General features: G+C 31.7%; 1 protein-coding gene and 1 long non-coding RNA gene across 4 annotated transcripts in view; both read left to right on the top strand.

The window, feature by feature from the left end:
* The window catches only part of LOC138183535 (uncharacterized), a 67,567-nt gene extending 50,646 nt beyond the window's left edge, over positions 1–16,921 (top strand). For all 3 annotated transcript variants that reach the window (XM_069120585.1, XM_069120587.1, XM_069120586.1), the window contains 3 exons: positions 1,135–1,228; positions 9,020–9,308; positions 15,037–16,921. In XM_069120585.1, the coding sequence (XP_068976686.1) occupies positions 1,135–1,228; positions 9,020–9,308; positions 15,037–15,204 (551 nt within the window). In that variant the 3' untranslated portion in view covers positions 15,205–16,921. The remainder of the gene's footprint in view (positions 1–1,134; positions 1,229–9,019; positions 9,309–15,036) is intronic.
* Positions 9,317–14,986, top strand: LOC138183542 (uncharacterized). Its single transcript, XR_011174073.1, has 2 exons — positions 9,317–12,901; positions 13,723–14,986. It is a non-coding gene; the product is annotated as an uncharacterized LOC138183542 (long non-coding RNA).
* Positions 16,922–17,460: the final 539 nt, after the last annotated feature.

Below are 17,460 nucleotides of genomic sequence, written 5' to 3'. Positions count from 1 at the left end.
GCGGCTTACTCACTAGACTTGGCTTCGTCCGATTATTATTTATTTGCATCGATGGGACACGCACTTTTTGACCAGCACTTCACTTCTTACGAAAATGTACGAAAATGGCTCGATGACTGGTTTGCCTCAAAAGAGCGACAGTTTTTTTGGCGTGGCATCCACCAATTGCCAGACAGGTGGGAAAAGTGTATAGCTAGCGATGGGCAATACTTCGAATAAAATATTTTTATTTCATACAATAAACGTGTATTTTCTATACAAAAATTCCGGTTTCATATTTACATATCTGGTATATACCTAAATACTTGTCTTGTAGAAACGGTGCTAGAGGACAATAATTTATTGCTAGCTATTTAAAAATTATACGGATGTGTCAATTGGTATCTGTCGTATTATAAGAATCTTTTTCAATAACAAGGTAACGATAGAAAAGTCTGCGACTTAGTTCCTAATTAGTTGCAAGCTAATCCCCTACTCAAAGATATAATAAATACTCTTACTGGAGGTTAAGGATCAATTTAGCTAGATAACAGATTTTTCAAAAACTCTGAATTCAATGTACGCTTAACAAGATTTTTTTTTACAAATCCTTAGTATATTTGAGAATATGACTTTATCAAAAACGCGAGTTATCTATAAATACCGAGATCTTTAAATTAAGATCTTAAGATTATAAGTATATAATTCCTGTTTTCATTAACCATGTACCTATATACATCAAGCAAAGTTACAATAACTAAGTTTAATGTTTATGAATAAACGACGTCATTACTTAAAACGTCATAAAAATCTAACGTCATATAAATTTGACGTCATATACAACTATAACGTTATGTGTATTGATTTATAATACCGAGACAGCTTTCGAAGGTAACATCCAGGGATGAATGAACATCGCAGGTCATTCTGACGAACGATACAATGATGTCATAAAAGTATATTTTTATTTCAGGATACTTGCAACCCTTGTAGTATATAAGCTTTTTTTTAGCTTTCAACAATAATAAAGATAAATGCATTTGTTAATTAAAAAAGCAGTGTCACTCACTAAATTATCATTCTATCCATTGTATTCATACGATTAGATATTTCGGACGTACTAATAATAAAATATAATTATTTTTATTTATGCAGATCCTCCTGTCGACAGCGTGTACATGATATGTGGCGTATTGATTGCTTTGCTATTAGTCGGCGTCATCATCGTTCTCCTTGCTGTAACGATCAGGTAATAGAACATATACTAATATTTTAAAGAACATTTAACATCTTAGAATACGACAACGTAAATATTTTGCATTTTCCAAAACATTTTCTAAACCTCTTAGAGTTTATTAATACATATGATATATCACAATAATATACGTATATTGTAAATGACTACTAAACGGTATTTGAATATCTTGTAGTATGTTATGTATAAAAAAAAGACTAATCTTTTACATCTAGTAATTTAGTCTTTGATACAAAAATAAAATATATATAACAGTTACGTATATTGGTACAACGGCTTCGAGAGCTTCTTTGGAAAACACACAATATGAAAAATGGATGAGAAGGATAACAAACGTTATAATAAATCAGTGGAGCGAAGTTGTAAACTATAAAAAAAATCAACAGAGGAAGAAGGAAAATAGCGAATGCATAAAATATTAAAAATAGAAAGTACACAATTGGATATAGTTCAACAGTCCTTTCAAGCATTAATCGCGTGTTATTGAACATGCATCAACAAATAGCGTGTATTCATCAACTAAAACTCTATCCAATTAAGGTCATCTCTCTGTTTCTCTTTCTCGCACGTTCGCCACCAAGTAACGATATACTTACGTAGTTCGTATTGCTGTCGAAACATGTGTATATCTACGTTTTAGTGTCGGCGTAAATTTATCAAGAAGAAAGCAACGCCGTATATGATGCATATATCGCGATACGTGTACAAAACTTAATTAAATAACGTGATTAAAACTCGTTAAACGTTAATGATCAAGGAAATGAATGTATTATCGTGCAAGGTGATCCACCTTAGAAATTAAATGTATATGTTTTTTTTTATTTGAAGTTAAAAGAAAATGAAGTCGGTTGCTAACCATAAGTACAATTTCTTTCTATAAGGCAATTCGTTTGTAATAGCTTCCTGGAATATGGAATTTCAATCGAAAACGTTTTAATAAATTCGAACGAAGATATTAAAGCAATGCTTGTCATATCAATACTCAATTCGTGCATTTTTTAGTAACACTATCTAGAGTTAGACTTTGACTTCAAAAGTAAAACTAAGCAAAACAATGCTAATTATTGAAATTTCTGATAACGTATGAATAGCCTGTATTTTACATTTCGTAGCGTGAATCAGGGTTTTCATTTGAAAATCCGACTCACACAATTCAACATTATTATAAATGATTTCGGAACGAGCGAATTATCGTGACTTAACGTACTTCGCGTATAATTAATTAGCTATTTAGATCGGAATATCTTGTGCGCTATTAATAATGCGAAGTAATGTGTGCGGGTAAAATGAGTTTACAATAGAATTGCAGCAAAATGTTAAACATTATCCAATTTTTATAAGAATGCATAACTAGCTCATTAGCAATCAAAATCTATCATATTTTTCAAATAATCGAAATGACGTTAACATAAAATAATTGCGCATTAGACGTACCAGATGCCGTAATAATATGATCGTTCGTCGCGTGCTTTAACAGGAATCGGAAATTTGTGAATCACGTGCAGACTCGCGTGGATGAAATGTGGAAATCTGATAATCTGTAAGAGAATTTCGCTTTAAATCCCAATAAAGGATTTTATCTTGGATTTATCCGACTGTAAGTTTTCCTGTCCAACAGCATTGTGATCGAGATTAGACGGAAAGGTTTCTCCATGTATCCAGACTGCAGTCGATAAAAATATTTTTCTTCGTATTTTCGCTAGTTTCACTTGAACAAATTCTATCTCGAGATTAGAATCCAGGAACTTCATTGCGATACGCTTTCGTTGAAAATTTTCTCTGTGCCTGTGATAGTGAAGCAACTTTTATTATCTCTCTCTTTATCTGGATAACAATGGTGTGTGTAGCTTGTGTAAAGATGTTCGTCTGTTTTATTGTTGATAGTATAAAGTGTTCCTGTTCCTATATGTTGTCCCGTAATTAAGTAAATGAAATTTTTATCGGAATTTGTCATCCTTATAAATAGTATGTGTGTACATACTATATACTGACAAATGCCATAAGATGTACGAAAAGTAATTTCCGGTTAGATAAACGCGAACAAATTGGAAGTGATCAAAGATGTTACATTCAATATCACAGAGAGTTTGAGCGAAACATTCATCACAATGATCAATTTCCACAAAGATTGAAAATTAATCCTATTGCAAAAATCAATTTACCATTTTCTTTACCATGTTATGTAATTTTTTTAGTATTTCTAATCTTTTATATTAAAATTATCGTACCAATTACATAATTGTTTATCTTTAACTACAGCTTTTATACAGTAAACATTATAAATAAAGTTAATAATATGTGTTTATTATTATACGTGTTTGTATACTTACGTATGAATATGACAAACAACTCGCGATACAATGACTGAAGAAATGTCAAGTCCGCACAGTAATACCACTAATGAAAAGAGTTTATCATTATCGACGTCAATAACATTTAAAAACAAACTAACTGTTCTATATAAACAAGGGCAAAATAAACATGTTTTGTAGCTTTTATGACATGCGCAGTAGGATCTGTTCACTGATTTTAGCCGATTGACTCATTTTATAATTTCTCACGATTATTAGGTCTTCTATGAAACAGTGTTACGTATATCCGTTAATTAACATGAAATATGCACGTTAGAAATTATCATTCGTTAAACATTTGTTAAATTCATTTAAATATTCCATGAATTCGCACATAGAGGATATGGTATAATTAACGGGTGTTTTGTAACATAAAAAAATACATCTTTAAAGAATTTTAATGTTAATTTTGATGTTTGCTAACAAATTGCGTTTAACCGTTTCCACTGATGAATTCCAGTGTGTATTATTCCTCCAGAGAATTTTTCCAAGTTAATTAAATTAGATACTTAAAATATATAATTTGTCTTATTATATTAAACTAATCTCATTATTGCCCATTGACACAATTAGCACAGTTTCACAAAGAACGTGTAAGAGTTTTGTTTTATCTTTCACCCATTATCAAAGTGAAAACTTTGTTTCATCATGTGAATATAATAATTCGAATTATATTAGTATCGAATTGCAGCGAAACTTTATTTTCAAAATATAAATCTGCTATGAATTTTCCTTCCTATTATTTTGCTAGTTTTCAGTTTGAAGTTTATCTAAGGCATCGCGAAAATAGGTCTAAATTTGAATTAGGAGCGTAACTTTCGCGAGTGCAGTAAAAGCGCACTTTTATTGAATAGAAATGAAACTCAATATATGTATCAAATCAGTCATTCAGTGGAAAGTGTGTATATTAAGACAATGTGTTTGTCGAATAAAAGCAAAATGAAAAGCTACCTAGCTTAGCTACCTACTAAGTGTCATACGCATTGTCCACTTTTCATCTTTGTTTCTATTCATACTTAATATCACATAACATATGAAGCTTTCAACATTTGAAATTTTCTAAATACACATTGATATTCCATAATTTGTTGAAATTTCAAAGAAACATATAAATTTTATTTATCGATCTCTTATTTATAAATAGAAATCAAGCTATAAAGTTCAAAATTTACTTAAAACGCTTATATCAGAATTTATCTATCAGATCTCTATGTTGAGTGTTTTACTCAGAAAAATTCGTATTTTATTTTCTATATAAAATATTATTCATTACAGAAACACGCGTAATTCGCATATTTATATAATGATTTAATGATGGACAGCACGTGAATTTCCAATTATAAGGTACTACAAAGATATGCCACAATATCAATCATCTTGTTCATTAGAACAGCGATACTGAATGATAATGATAGGATGAGTCAAGTTTTATCATGACGACAAGAAAGATTGGACTACATGTACAAATGATAGCAGACCGCTTTAAAAAGAAAAAGAAATTTAACATTTACAAATATGTAATTGTTACACATCCGTTTATATAGATGACTAATTGAATATCGATTTCATAAAACTGTACAGACTATACACTTAACTTTTAATTACATTGGTATAGAATAACATACATGTACACGTAATGTATGTAGTAACATTTATTTTACAAACATATATTTATTACTAGACTGCGGATGTTTATGCATTTATGGGATATTTAAACATGCAAAAATGTACAGATATAGGAATTATTCAAAGTGAAGTATTTGTTATAATTAGTCTGCGAATATTTATGCAAATCCACATTTTTTTGAACGCAACTAAAGAAATGAAACGTAAGCAGAGATTTTTTCACTTTCACTGATACGTTCATTCCATACATTTTTGCATCTTGAAATTCTACATAAATGCATAAAAATTCACGGTCTAGTTGCTATTTGGATATTTGGATGATGAAGCAAATCTCTATTTAGCTTCCACTTCTTTGATTTTGTTCACGGAAATATGAATTTCAATAAAAATTCGTAGTCCATTATTATAATATAATTATTATATATAATACATACAGTATTCTATCAAAATATGTATTTTAATTCTATTTTAAAGAGGTAATCTTATGATATGCACCTGTTTTCTGACTTTTAAAGCTACTTTTTAATATGGCGACGAATAAGGTGGTCACAACGACCATGAACCGGATTAGGTAAATGTAAATACACTTATTATCGATTCAGTTAGTTTTGTAATGTAGTCGCAAGTAACAATCTATGTACACGCCCAGGAGACAAGAATAGATACTAATTAAATAGAGCACGCGAATACACCCATCAAACTACCCCTGCTCTGTCTAGACACGCGTCTACTTGAGTAGTGTCAGGTTAAATTTCAACATTAGTCAAACAGACCATATTAATGGCCTAAAATGTATAAGCGAACCATTCGTGTGGATTGCTAAAGAATTGTTTGCCGCTCCTTAATGAGGAACATATTCGTCAAAAGGATCAAAAGATAAAATCAAGGCATACAAGACATGATCAATATTTTCCCGTAACAATAAAAATATCACATACGAGCTTTTTTTAGAACAATTCTCGGAATGAACAACAATATAGATGTCTATTATGTGTGTTCATCAACCTGTTGACAAGAACATACGAGTTAACTCGATAATTCCCTATTCTTTATATACAGTTTCGTTTTCTTGCAAATAGATTATATCACATTTATTTTATTTCTACTATTAATTTGTAATTTCATAGTAACAAAAAGTTTTTTTTGGAAGATGAACCGTTTAACAAATTAATTATTTATGAAATATAATTGGAACTTGTATATCTTCCGTTAATAGTTAGTGAGTATCATTTGATAGAACAAGTATTTAGAAAAAAAATTCTTTTTAAGGACAACACTTTTCATATTTAATCTAAAATTATTACTAATCCAGGGATTTAAAAAGTTGTAAAGCATTTTTCACTGTAATTTATATTACGATAGCATATTTTCACAGTAGTATAAAAAATACAGGAATAAAGTAAAAAATTTTTAAATTTGTATCCAATAGGTTATCTTACTTTTCACGAGAAATTACTTCCGTATTTACAGTTGGAATTAACACTGGAAACAGTATTTAAAATAGGTATTATTAATATGGATTTTCCCACTTTATTTTAAATACGTGGAATCAATATACCAGATTAGTGGGTCGAGATATATGAACTCCTATTCAGATTCATAAATATTTGTTCAACGACTTCGATTGACAAACCACAAAATTGTATGCAACATTTATGGTAATATGGATCTTGATAATTATCATTAATTTTATATTACTTGATATAATAATTCAGCATAAAAGGTAGGATAATAGTAAAGCGATTGAGAATTTATTATCAAAAGATATAAATCGTTCATTTTAAAGAGGAAAATCCAAATTTTGGTACCTTCCATTATACAAGGTGATTTATTCGATAAATTTGAATTATTTATAGGCTATATATCGTACAATGTTACACAAAACAAAACAAAACAAAATTTATGTGATTTCAAGGAGGACACGTGCTTTTCTCTATACCGTATTGTGCGAGCGAAAGTGTTGCCAAAATCAACTTAAATGAAACATTATATTTTTTCGGAAAATCAAAAGAGCATTATCTAATATAAATATGTTAAGATACAATACATCTGAAGCATATATTTAAACAAACAATTAGTTAATATAAAAATGATACTAAAAATCATCATTTTCATCAGATTAACAACGAATACATTTTGTAACCTCTCGAACCGCATTAAAAAACGCGTATTTAGCATTTACAAATCATGTGTAATTTATCTTATATAACTATAAAACATTATCTAAAATAAAATTTTCATCGCAGAAATCTCAATAAACGTTTGCTGTTAGCATGATATACCGTCACAATATTGAATACAAGCAAAACAAAAACAATCATTGCATCGTATATCATTTTATCATATTTAACATGCAAATATTATTGTATATGTTGCTTACATGTCAAACAATTTATAATTAATTAAAAGTTGATAAGTTATCTTGTATATTCAAAAGAAAATGAATAATTGAAATTTTACTAATAGAAATGGATCTAAATATAATTAAATGAAATATAAATATAGAAGTAAACACTTTGAATATCTACCAATAACAATTAAGAATATATTACTTATAATAATAAAAACTTCGACTTTCCGGATTCGTTTCTCATGATAATCGACACAAGTACAAAATGTGGTTCCAGTAAAGTGTTGAAAACGTTATGCAATATTTCCTACTTACTATATATAAAAAGAATCGTTAGAATCACATTTCGATTACGTTATTCCCCTTGTTCTACGGTTATGTTTAAAAACGTATACATGGTACACGTCTGGCCTTTCCAACAACTAACCGGGGCCGCAATGACGACAATGAAATGCTCTCGAGTGAACGAGCGAGCATGTACCGTTCGAATTTCACGCAGTAAGTGATCCGATTGGCTGACGCTCGGGGCAACCACCAATCGCGGCTCAGCGTCCACGTGACGTCACGAGACGGTATTATATACCGTCGCGCACCGCATCGTTCCGATCAGATCTCGGTTGGCTTTTGAAATGAGCGAAACGAGGTAATTTTCGGAGAGTTCTGGCAGCTCGCGCGCCCTTCGGCTGTGAGAGAAGCCGGGTGGTGGTTTTTCCCTTAGTTGAAACAAGTAGAAGAAAGCTAAATTACTCGTACAAGTCATCATTCGAATCTTAGCAACGCAGTTCAACGTCAAGAATTCTTTCATAAACTAGTCATCGAACGCGTCGCCGTTGTTAGTCGAGTGAACGTACAAGAACGAACAGCTGAATTGTACAAAGTGTTTCGTCGATAGCATGAGTTAAAAGGTGGGCCGGAATAGGTCGCGCAGAACGTCGAATTAATATCCGTACAATTGGATACTCTGTAATCGAATTGAGGAGTTAAACAGGACTTTCTAAGTCAAGACTTCACTCTCGTGTGATACTTTTGCTTGTAACTGACGAAGGCTTTGCCACACAATGCTGGTATAGAAGCTTAAGAAGGAAGAGAAAGAGAAATAGAAGACGTGAGAAGTAAGAACTAGATAAAAAGTACTACAAGAGAAAGAGAGAGAGAAACAATAGACTGATAAGAGGCAAATTGCCATAAAGAAAAAATCGTTATATTTATTTCGTGTAGAATATAGACGCGTTCTGGTCGTTTGGTCTCTACGTTTTGGTTTATATTTTTCTCCGGAAGCCGGCACAAGCGTTCTCGATATACCATTCGAGAACCGCGGCACATAAACAGCTTAAAAATTAATTCCGAAAGTTCGAAATCCGTTAAAGCGAAGCTCTCGAAGCTGTACCTGAGACTGAAACAGAAAAAAAAAATGGTCGGGAGCAATGGGACTATGATTGCCATTCGGCTTGTCCGTAGCAAATTGCGGAAACGGGAGGATCATTCGAATGCGGTACATCCGGAAGCGACTGTAGTTCAAACAGCAACATCGCCAGTCTCGACGATCGTCGAACCGTCTTATCCTGGTGAAGGTTGTTGCACGCAGACGTCAGTCACTACCACATCGACGGATCTGGGAAATAGCACAGCTGTTGAACAGGATAACGTCTATGCTACGGTCAATCCGGCAGATCAATTCGTCTGGCAGTTTCCGCCTCCTTATCCACCGCCTCATACACCGACGCAGTATACGTTGTACAACGACCAGGTTAGTACTATGTATAAACCCTGTTTTTTTACTTTCTTATTTTCTCTCCCCCTTTTTTGTTAGTTCTCATCATGCGGTTCTTTTTTTTTCTTTTCTTTCCTTCCTTGGAACTTGTAATCTTGAACGAAACGAAGACTACGCGTTTCTCCCTTCTAACTTCGCCCATATTCTCTGTATACTTACATTGGCTGCGCTAACCAGTAGAGCCAGTATTACCAGATTTTACTGGTTTATTCTCTGACTACCAGGATTACTCGTATAATACTTAAGTTAATAGAACGATCCTTCTTTTTATGGAATTAGTTGCTACGTGTGAAAACTTGTTTGTATCTTGATCTTTTAGCGGGTAAAATTAAATGAAGAATATTATGATACAGGATGTCATTAAGTAATGTAATTAAGGAGTAAGGTATTGGTGGGAAGTACATTGGTTTCGAAGGATAATAAAAAGTGGTTTAAAATATGTATATATCGTAGTTGCTATGCCTATACTTGTGTATTCTAGAACTGATCGATCTTGTGTATATATACATACATACATACATACATACATACATACATACATACATACATGTTACTACTCTTCGTTTGCTTATATACGGTAATATTAAAAACATTTCATTTGCTGGAAATTTTATTTACTGGATATCAATATTATGAATCGAAAATTACATTGAAAAACGAGATAGAGGATAAAAGATTTGAAAAAAAAATAACGAAAATTTGAGCATATTTTAATAAAAGTAAAAGGTATCAAATGTACTATTATAATATGTTACTCGTTGCTTGCTTACCAATATTTACTTTATCAAAAGGGTCTATATTATACTTATTGAGATTATAGATTACTTTTGTGAAAATCTTATTGCAATTTTTATTATCGTTTATATTTACGAAACCTTCAATTCAAACAACTTTCTTAGAAACATATATCTGGTCAACTTGATGAACTGGATCTTGGACCTTGAATGAATTCATATTATTTTTATAACGAACTTCATATAAAATAATATCGTCAAATCATCAAATATTAACGTAATTCAATAAGCAATATTTAAGAAAAAACTTATGTACTAAATTGTGACTAGATCCATGCTTCGTTACAAATACAAATGAGACGACGATTACAATATATATATATATATATATATCTTAACAACAAAACTTTAAATACATTTATTACAATTTTATTTATCTTTAGCCTATATTACATAAAATATTGCCAATCGTATTGTAGTTTCAAGTATATTAATAATTTCGCGGTAGGTTCTCGCTAAAATTTACATCCATAAAATTATGAAAGCTTGTGCAATATGTTATTTATAGTAGATATAATATAGTAGATATACATAATATATTATAACTGAAAAAGACATATCTGGTAACACTCCAGGATATACTTGGTAATGGCAAGACCTTTGAAAATTGTAAGTAGTTATTAATAATAGTCGATGGCGCTATCGATTGTCCAAGGACGAGGCATACGAGTAGACGGCCTGGCAAACGAGTTGTAAGGTCGAGGCTCAGTCCGAGGCTCGCCGCCAGAAAAATCCCAAACAATCGGCAACGTTGCCACTTTTGCTCTGCTTTGTTGCCGTTATGACACGTATGTTTCAGTTTCATGCTCCACTTACCAGTAAATCTCTACTGCTTTCTCATATATATATGTACATATCTTTTCTAGTTTTTGAACTATTTCTATTACCCCTATACTATTACGTGTCTCGTACAAGAATAGCCACAGTATTTCTATATTAAGCACCAAGTCTCGTTCGAATTTCAATTCTAGAATCGAACACTATACATATCGCAGATATACAGTGACTCGCGAAAGTGGTCGAAAGTCAAACACTTACCAGGGAAAATTTTTGTTATACAAGGCATTTTGAAATTCCATTAACGCTGCAATGATATTACACTGGTAACATCTGAAACAAATCTGAAAATGTATATGAAAATTACGGGGCCATTTATTGCAAATATACATTTAGTGAAAAGTTTATATACAGCATGAATAGTGATCTCAAACGTGTATTTAGCATCAAAGATGGCGTCACTAAATATCATAACTTACTAACTGTGATGAAGGATTGACTGTTCGAATATTTTGGTTATCTTTATGAAAAGTGTGTTTGCATAAAATATTTGAAATATCTTGTGGTTTATGTACACATTTTCAGATCTTACCAATATAAGTTTCAAATCGTACCAATATAATCACAATAATCGTGATTCCATGAATCACTGTGTATAAGTTTCTTCAAATTAGAAATCTTAAATTACTCCCATTATGGAATTACCTTAATCTAATCGCTCATTATCTAAACGATCAAAATGACATAAGTTTCCATGCTTGTGATATAAGATACTTACGTATGACGTACATAATTTCTTATGTACGATTAAAAACGTACACGAAGCAAGCCTGTCCTTTGTGGAAAAAAGATAAGATTGAACATTTTCAAGTTTCATACTCTGTCGCGCAATTAGAATTCTGTGAGGCACGCTTAGCCATTCGCTGAATTTCACGAGTCTCGATACGAATCTTCATCGCATTTTAGAAAGCATCAAGACGACCTCGGTTGTCAGTATATTTAAAATAATAAGAGGCATAGTAACGCTAACGGTAGTAGTTGAACTTTATTTCATATGTGTTAAGATCTTCGTTGTATTTGCCAGTTTATAACGGTGGTAAGTAATGATCCTGTTCGTGTCAGTCGCATATACATAGTTAAGTAATACGAGAAAAAACGTTCCAATATTTGAATTCGTTGAGCAACTTAACTGCTAATGTTATTCATTGTTGTCCTTAATACTATATTCATCGTCTACGTTTCATATACCTTGCGATTTTCCTAGAATATTATACAGCGCAACCGTATTTTTTACATCAATCACCTTTTTTGTAACCTTGTCTCAGTTATGTTAAAAATTCTGTTATACGCCAGTCATCTTATTTCTTATTAGACACTAACAAATATTTCTAACCTATTTGTTAAAGCTGAATTTCCACTCTTTCCTTATCTTTTATCTACTATATTCATTAATATTTATTTAAAATTTATGTGTTATTCGATTAACATTCTCGAAGACCATTATATATATATAATATGATTGTTCGTGTTTGAATGGTGCCATCGGTAAATTATATGGACGTAGGTACTGTCGCAACGTTGAATTTTCCATCTGGCAAACCGCGAAAGCCACTATGTTTGGTGTTTTGAACGCATAGGCGCACCTAAAAACCCGCTTTTACCCCTCTGGCTGGCTCTAAATTTAGCGTAGGTGGGCGGCCGCGACCGTTTGCCAAGCAGCAACAGGACTTCGGGCATAGGGTGCAGCTGTCTCGTAGACGGTGAAATAATGCGTCTCTCCTTGACGATATTGGCAATATTCCTGCGATTCTGTTGCCTCGATTCGCCGAACCGATATTTTCATTCCCGACCTTTCTGTCTTTCGCGGTTCGTTTCTAAATGTCGATCGGGACACGAGGATTTCAGTTTCCTCTGCCCACGTATACATACATATCTGGTCATCTACCTCCGTCCAACGGTTTTCCTGTTCGCCTCCTCGTAATACACTACCGTTCAAAAGTATCCGCACATTGCTTATTTTTTGACAAGATATATTTTATTCATAAAATTACAGTAATTGTATCCTTTATAATAATTACGGTTGTATGTAATATTTTTATTAATAATAGAATATTGTTTTGCGTTTTTTAAAAGACAATATGCAAAATAACACTGTCTTTAACGTTGTCAAATCTTGTGGAACGATTTTGTTACTTGGCAAACTCTTTATTTTTAGATTCATTAATTTCTGAAGCTAGATTAAGAAACCTGTTCTAACCTGATTTGTTAATTTAAACAGTAAATATATGCGATATATAAAAAAAACAAGAGACATATGTTATTACCATGTGCTCCAATAAGTAACTTAACTCTATAGTCAATTGATTGCAAGGGTTGCATTTAGGTATCAACTTGTTATCTCGAATCATCTGTTACTCAAAAATACAATATCTATATTCTTATAAAGATTATACATAATAAAAACGATAAATATTATAAGAATTTATTTTGAAAGACCTCTTGCAGAATAATGTACTAACTAACAATTTGTTTTACTACTAAATTTGTTCCTATATTTTATGAAGGAATTTACTGATACTCATATCTTGCATCTTGTGACATTTAAATTCTTGCTAATAATATTAATTCAATTGTGCAAACAAGCCTATAAAATCCTAGAAACGAAATTATTATATCTAAGCGGTTAGAAATCTCAGTAAAACGAATTAACTTGCGTAATTCATCATTAATTTGCACGCTTTGATTAAATTCAAATATGGTTACCACAATTCAACTAAAGTGTCCGGATATTTGTGAACGATAGTGTATGTCGTATGTAGTTTCTCCGTCTCGCGGCTTCTACATAGCTCTACATAGCTCTGAATCCTGTCGGTCGGTTTCGTAACATCGCACCCGGATACACGACGTATCCTGCTTTTTCAGTCGACGCGTTCTCGTCTATTTCTATGCTTCATAGATCACTCTAATCGTATTGCTGCGTATTATGTATATCGTAAGTCGTAATTCTCATGTGGCCTTACTTCGTTACTCGTATGCCTGACTACGACATGGCTATCACATATTTTGTAAGCTGCGCCATATCTAACAATCAAAAGCGATAAATTTCAACCGCTGTCGAAAGATTTGTTAAAGTTTGCAAACGTCAAATTCAACAATACGGAACGTAGAGTAAACTGGTAGAATTGAAGAAACTCACAAAGACATATTGGATTTGATTGATTATTTTTGAAGTTGAAACAATCAAGCGCACTTAAGATATAGTATAAGCAAACGATTCTTGTTATACATACTTAAATTATTACTCGTATTTTTAAACATTCTGTCTCGCAAATTATTCTAAATAATGTGGTCAAGAGATTATTTAGTAACATTTATGTGCTATGTGCTATGTGCGACTGTTATTCAGTGGGGAATAAAATAATAATATATAGACGTAATATCATGTCTAATAAAACGACATAGTTTCAATTCTAGTCTATTACGTTGTTAAACAATGACACGCTCTATTGATTATATAACTTCATGATGAGAGATTTCTTTCCAAAACGAACACTAATCTTCAGTAATTAAGAATAATATTCATATTGAAAGGAAACATTGATGGGCTTTGAAAACGTTGTTTCAAATTGTCTCAAACTACAACAGAAATCAACATCCAATATTTAAGAAAACGTAATACGTATTCAGTCGTTAAATATATCACGTTTGGTTAATTCCTGGAACAGCAAGTTCAACGGACAAAAGATATACAAAATCGTTGTAACAACTTCCAGGCAATGATTGGTGTATTCAAGCAGCTCTCATAAATATTTTTATTAAAAAAAGAAATCTATCTATATAAAAGTACTGTACACAATATGGTTGTACAATGTTTTGATATTACCATTTTATTTATCCAAATATTGATCAAAATTATTATTATACATAAATCATTATACATATTCAGGGTTCCCACCTAACAGTGCTAACATATTCTATGATTAAAAATACAGAAAAAGTTTGTATAATCTTCTAAAATGCTAATGTTAAATATAATCCTCTGCCGGTTAGTGTAATAGCCAGTTCAAAATAAAACGGTAAAATTGGAAGAAAAACATAACATGTACTTAACTGCATGCATTATTGTATTTCAGGATACTCTTGTACACGCATTACCGTCGGATAGGCCTGGATTTGCAAAGGGCTTCCGTAAGAATATCGGGGGACGCTGGCGTCGCTTAGTGAAAAGGAAGCCGGAGACGGAGACTTGTGCCATTCCTCCTGAATTGAAGGATCAACTAAAAACAATTTACGTCTATTGACGATCAGCGTTAATGCGCCGTTGTCTATATTTTTATAAACCTTCCTCGGTAATCGATGCTTTCCTCTATGTAAGATAATAATTATATCAAGAAAGATAGAGATGACACGAGTTATGAAGGCAAAAGGAAACGAACGCGCAATGGGATAGTTCATAAAAAAAAAAGACAAGTGAAAAATGTATTCATTTATGTAAGTGAAAACGTTTAGTGAGAAATTTCGAAAGGAATTGTAAAACAAAACAGAAATTTATTGTTCATAGCCCTCGCGAAACATATCAAAAAGTGCCTAAAGATGCGTTTTCGGACACATTAAAGATATACATAGGTATAGAAACAAAATGACCCTCTTCTGATGTTGAATATTTCTGTGAAAAACAGCATTGGGATAATGATAGGCTGAATTATAATTGCATAAAATAATGTTAGCAATATTTACAGAGATATAGAGAGAAAAAAATTCTATTATCATACGTTTTGTGATGTTTTATCGTTGGGTATTCTAATAAGATGCCATGAATCGAAACGAAGAAAAAGTTTGAAACAACTGTCCCGCGTATTTAATTGCTCGGCTATGCGAAAGATTAAAAAATCACTGGGCTTTGACACATAGGACAATGGCGTCAAGAACTCTATGAGACTGAACGTAAAGAGTACGACAACACGAGTTACCTCGTAGCTTTTCTTGAATACGTTTTTTCATGAATAATGCAACAAATTCATTTCAAATCACTAGTATTAACGTATACCTGAAATTTTATAACCTTCAGACTTGCCAAAACTTTTTCTTCTACATCCTATTTGGCAGCTCTGTTGTTACATGTAAATAGATGTATAAAGCAGTGAAAGTATGAAACTACTTTTAATTCTTATAATGGCCGATCGTTAAAGTAAGAACCTGAAATTTCCTTCGTACATACAATTTGAGGAGTTTAATATGTTACACAGGAAAAGAGCAGGGTACGAAAGAATGCTAGTAAAAGAAGTTACACTCAATCAGAATTATTCCCTGATCTTCAAAAATGGGAGTTATGTAGCATTTTGTTGTATACTTGTAACATAGGCCAATTTAAGATTCTTAATATCATTCGACAGCTCATATTGAGCTCAAACTATATACTAATATGGTATTTTAATTGTATTGTTGTATCAAGCAATACTTTGTCTCTGGAGCATGGTCAAAATTTAATCGATAATAATTTAAACAAACAAAAGAATTCTATGTATAACGTCGTGCCACGCTTTAAATTTTAGCAAAGCTATTTGACTTTATGTTGGATGTATTTTCTGCACTTGCAGTTTTATGCAGTAAAATTGATAATTTATAATTCTGAGTGAAGCAGACAAATAATATATTGTAAACATTTAAAAGAAAGGAAAAAATGCATTACTTTCCAGTAAGCGCCAACGTTCCTTTACGGCTCGACCTTTTAATTCCTTATCGTAACTTTTTAGAATGTAAATAATATTATTGCATTGTTTGTTTATCATGAATGTGATGGCATAATGTTTGAACGTGATGCGTATAGTTTAAGAATCAATAACGTGCCTACGATTTTTATAAACGATGAAATACTGATGGAGCTGCATCCGTCACCTAGTCACTTGATAATTATTATTCAAAACTTGTATTGTAAACTTTTTGCCGCAGCTTGGATCTTTCCTCGTGAAAATCTGTCTGAATACAACAATATCAAATAAAGTATTCTAAAAGATATAATGCGTGTATACTTAATTACATCACCTAAATTATTGCAATTGTTATTTAACTATGGACGTATTTTAATAATCTGCTTCCTTTCCTCATTTCCAAAAACAAAAAAAGAACTGAGTATGAATTCGATTATTATGGCTGCTTTTAGGTTTCCCAATGACAGATAAGAAATAGATAACAGATCGATATCGAAATAGATATATTTCTAATATGCGATACTTTTTCTTCAAATGTGGATATAAAAAAGAAGACTGAAATGTAGTATCAGATTTCTCTCTGATAGTATTAAAATATAACTAAATCAATATCTGTCTTTTAATTGGTATAAGGCATGATATATGTAAATCATTCTGTACAGTGTATTTTACGGTAAAAATCAATATTCTACAGAGGAATCGTATTCAACAGTATAAAACGAATAAAAGATGATTTATACGAATATCGAAGCTTTAGAAAGAATGTAACTCACCAATTTTTTAGAAATTATATTTATTTGACAACATGTCCTATTGTATTTAAGGAAATGTTTTATTATAAATATTATA

Source organism: Bombus flavifrons, chromosome 9, assembly GCF_040668555.2.
Source record: "Bombus flavifrons isolate JBK064 chromosome 9, iyBomFlav1_principal, whole genome shotgun sequence".
Taxonomy (NCBI): domain Eukaryota; kingdom Metazoa; phylum Arthropoda; class Insecta; order Hymenoptera; family Apidae; genus Bombus; species Bombus flavifrons.
The sequence above is the reverse complement of the archived record's forward strand: the minus strand, read 5'-3'. Positions and strand labels throughout refer to the sequence as shown.